Below are 2142 nucleotides of genomic sequence, written 5' to 3' on the forward strand. Positions count from 1 at the left end.
AAAAAACCCACCGTGCACACGCCAGCAGGACAGGGAAGGAGGGAGGAGCACACGCTGGTGCTGTGGTGAGCACCTCCTGCTCCTCTGCAGGGATCATCTTGTCTTTGCTGTTCCCCCAGGGCTAGCCACTGCATGATTGAGTAAGAACAGAAGGCACCAAGTAGAAGTGAAACCTTGCTGAAGTAAAGTTTTGTTCTTCTTTTCCTTCTTACAGCTCTTCTACAGAGGCAGAATCACTGCTTTTGAATTTACAAGAGATTCCTCAGCCAGGAGGGCTTTATGCTCCAGCACCAGAGCAAACTGGCAGGGCTTTATCCTCCTGAGTGCATCAACATGCCTATTATTAGCCTAAAGCAAAGCCTGTTATCAGTTACTGGCATGGCAGAAATAAGAATCAGGGTTGGATTGGAAAGATGAGCAAAATACACAAATATAAAATACACCAATAAATGAAAATGCACGTCCTGCTCCCTTCAAAAGTTCAGCATTTGGGAAAGAATCCCTTAACAGTTCCCCCAGCTCCAAAAACAAAAGAAGTCTAAAGAGAAGTCTAATGCCACAGCCTGGTGGTGTATAAAGTTGCCTTTCTGGAATTAAATTACCTCTGAGAAGAAGGGAAAGGGTAAGGAAAAACTATCAGACAGCAGCTTGTCTTCTTTTAAGCACCTTAACAGCTCCCCCAGTGACATCCCCCAGCTCCAAAAACAAAAGTCTAAAGAGAAGTCTAATGCCACAGCCTGGTGGTGTATAAAGTTGCCTTTCTGGAATTAAATTACCTCTGAGAAGAAGGGAAAGGGTAAGGAAAAACTATCAGACAGCAGCTTGTCTTCTTTTAAGCATTTTTAACAGAAAAGCATAATTTGAGTTTGGTGTTCAACAGGCTGGCAGCAGTATTAAAACCCCATTTAGTTTCCTCCTGTGACAAGTGGCATTACCCTAAAAATAACCAGCAGGGTGCTGTAAAGATGAAGCTGATAGATAAAAGCCTTTATGCAGGAGCATTTTATCTGATCAGCTGCAGAACTTACCTTCATTAAGCAGAAGCTGCAGCCAGACAATCATGGCCATCAAGAGCATTACAAATGGCAAACAAAACCAGAAGAAAAGAATGTGAAAGGTCGCATCTGTCACCAAAGGAACCAGAGGGTACTTCATTGCTTGCTTCAGGTTACACCAAGTTTAGAACAGCCTGCCTGCTCTGCTTTCCTGCTGCCCTTTTAATAACTCTCATTGCATCACTGCTAATCGCCAGAGGAGGGCTGACACCACTCAGCATGGCCAGCAGAAGGGACAGCCCGGGAGTAATAAGGCTTAAATGCTGGATAAGAACGACTGAGAAGACTTCTGGTTTGCTTGTCCTTCCTTTGGTTGCTATTTAAAGGATAAATGCCAGTTTGGAAGCTTTCAAGGCTTACATTAAAGCAATAATTAAAGGTATGTTGATGACTTCAGAGCTAGGGGACATAACCGAGCACGTCAGCCACTTTGGAACAGGGTAGCCAAGGTTGATTTTGAGAGGCCAAGAAAACAAAACCAACCCTGCAGAGATGTGTAGAGGATGGCTAGCTAAAAATGACTTCTCCCTCTCCCTTATTGGACACGGAGCACAAAAAAGTCCTACATTAACATGGAGACTATTCTTACCCTGCTCTCTCTGTTCCCATCTATTAGTTAATCCAATCAGGACAAGAAATCTCTGTATCTCAATTGCCTTTTTCTCTCCCTTCCCTCCAAGAAGGCCAAGCTAGCGTGGTTGGCAGGATACGTGTCTATAAATGTATTGCTCAATAGTGAAGGAGTTCAGCAGTGATCAAAGCAGGAACAGACAGGTGACTTTGCTAACCAGATATTCACCACGCTCTGTGTGTCTCCTTCAATAAAATTATCTATTGCTTAACTCACAGGGGGTTGTTTGGCTTAATTAATTTTGTGTAGCTCTGTAAACCTTAGAAGAGAGCAGCTAAGTGCATGCTATGAAGGATTGCCTGCAGTCAACGTTCTTCCTTGTGTGCATGTGTTTGGTTTTGTGTAGTAACAGCCCCTTGAAATGAGCCTTTTAACCCAGAGATCTAAATGAACTTTGCAAATTCTTATTAATTCCTGTTAATAACACCGCTGTGTGATAAAGCTATTATCCCTACT

At 43.2% G+C, this 2142-nt stretch overlaps 1 protein-coding gene across 1 annotated transcript; it reads right to left on the reverse strand.

The window, feature by feature from the left end:
* Positions 1-1028: 1028 nt before the first annotated feature.
* On the reverse strand, positions 1029-1155 carry ADIG (adipogenin; the record flags this gene model as incomplete). The annotated part of the gene is made up of 1 exon (XM_008949544.1): positions 1029-1155. A coding segment is annotated over exon 1 (127 nt), but the record flags the coding sequence as incomplete, so codon positions are not given.
* Positions 1156-2142: the final 987 nt, after the last annotated feature.

This window comes from Merops nubicus, unplaced genomic scaffold (assembly GCF_000691845.1).
Source record: "Merops nubicus isolate BGI_N331 unplaced genomic scaffold, ASM69184v1 scaffold19741, whole genome shotgun sequence".
NCBI lineage: Eukaryota > Metazoa > Chordata > Aves > Coraciiformes > Meropidae > Merops > Merops nubicus.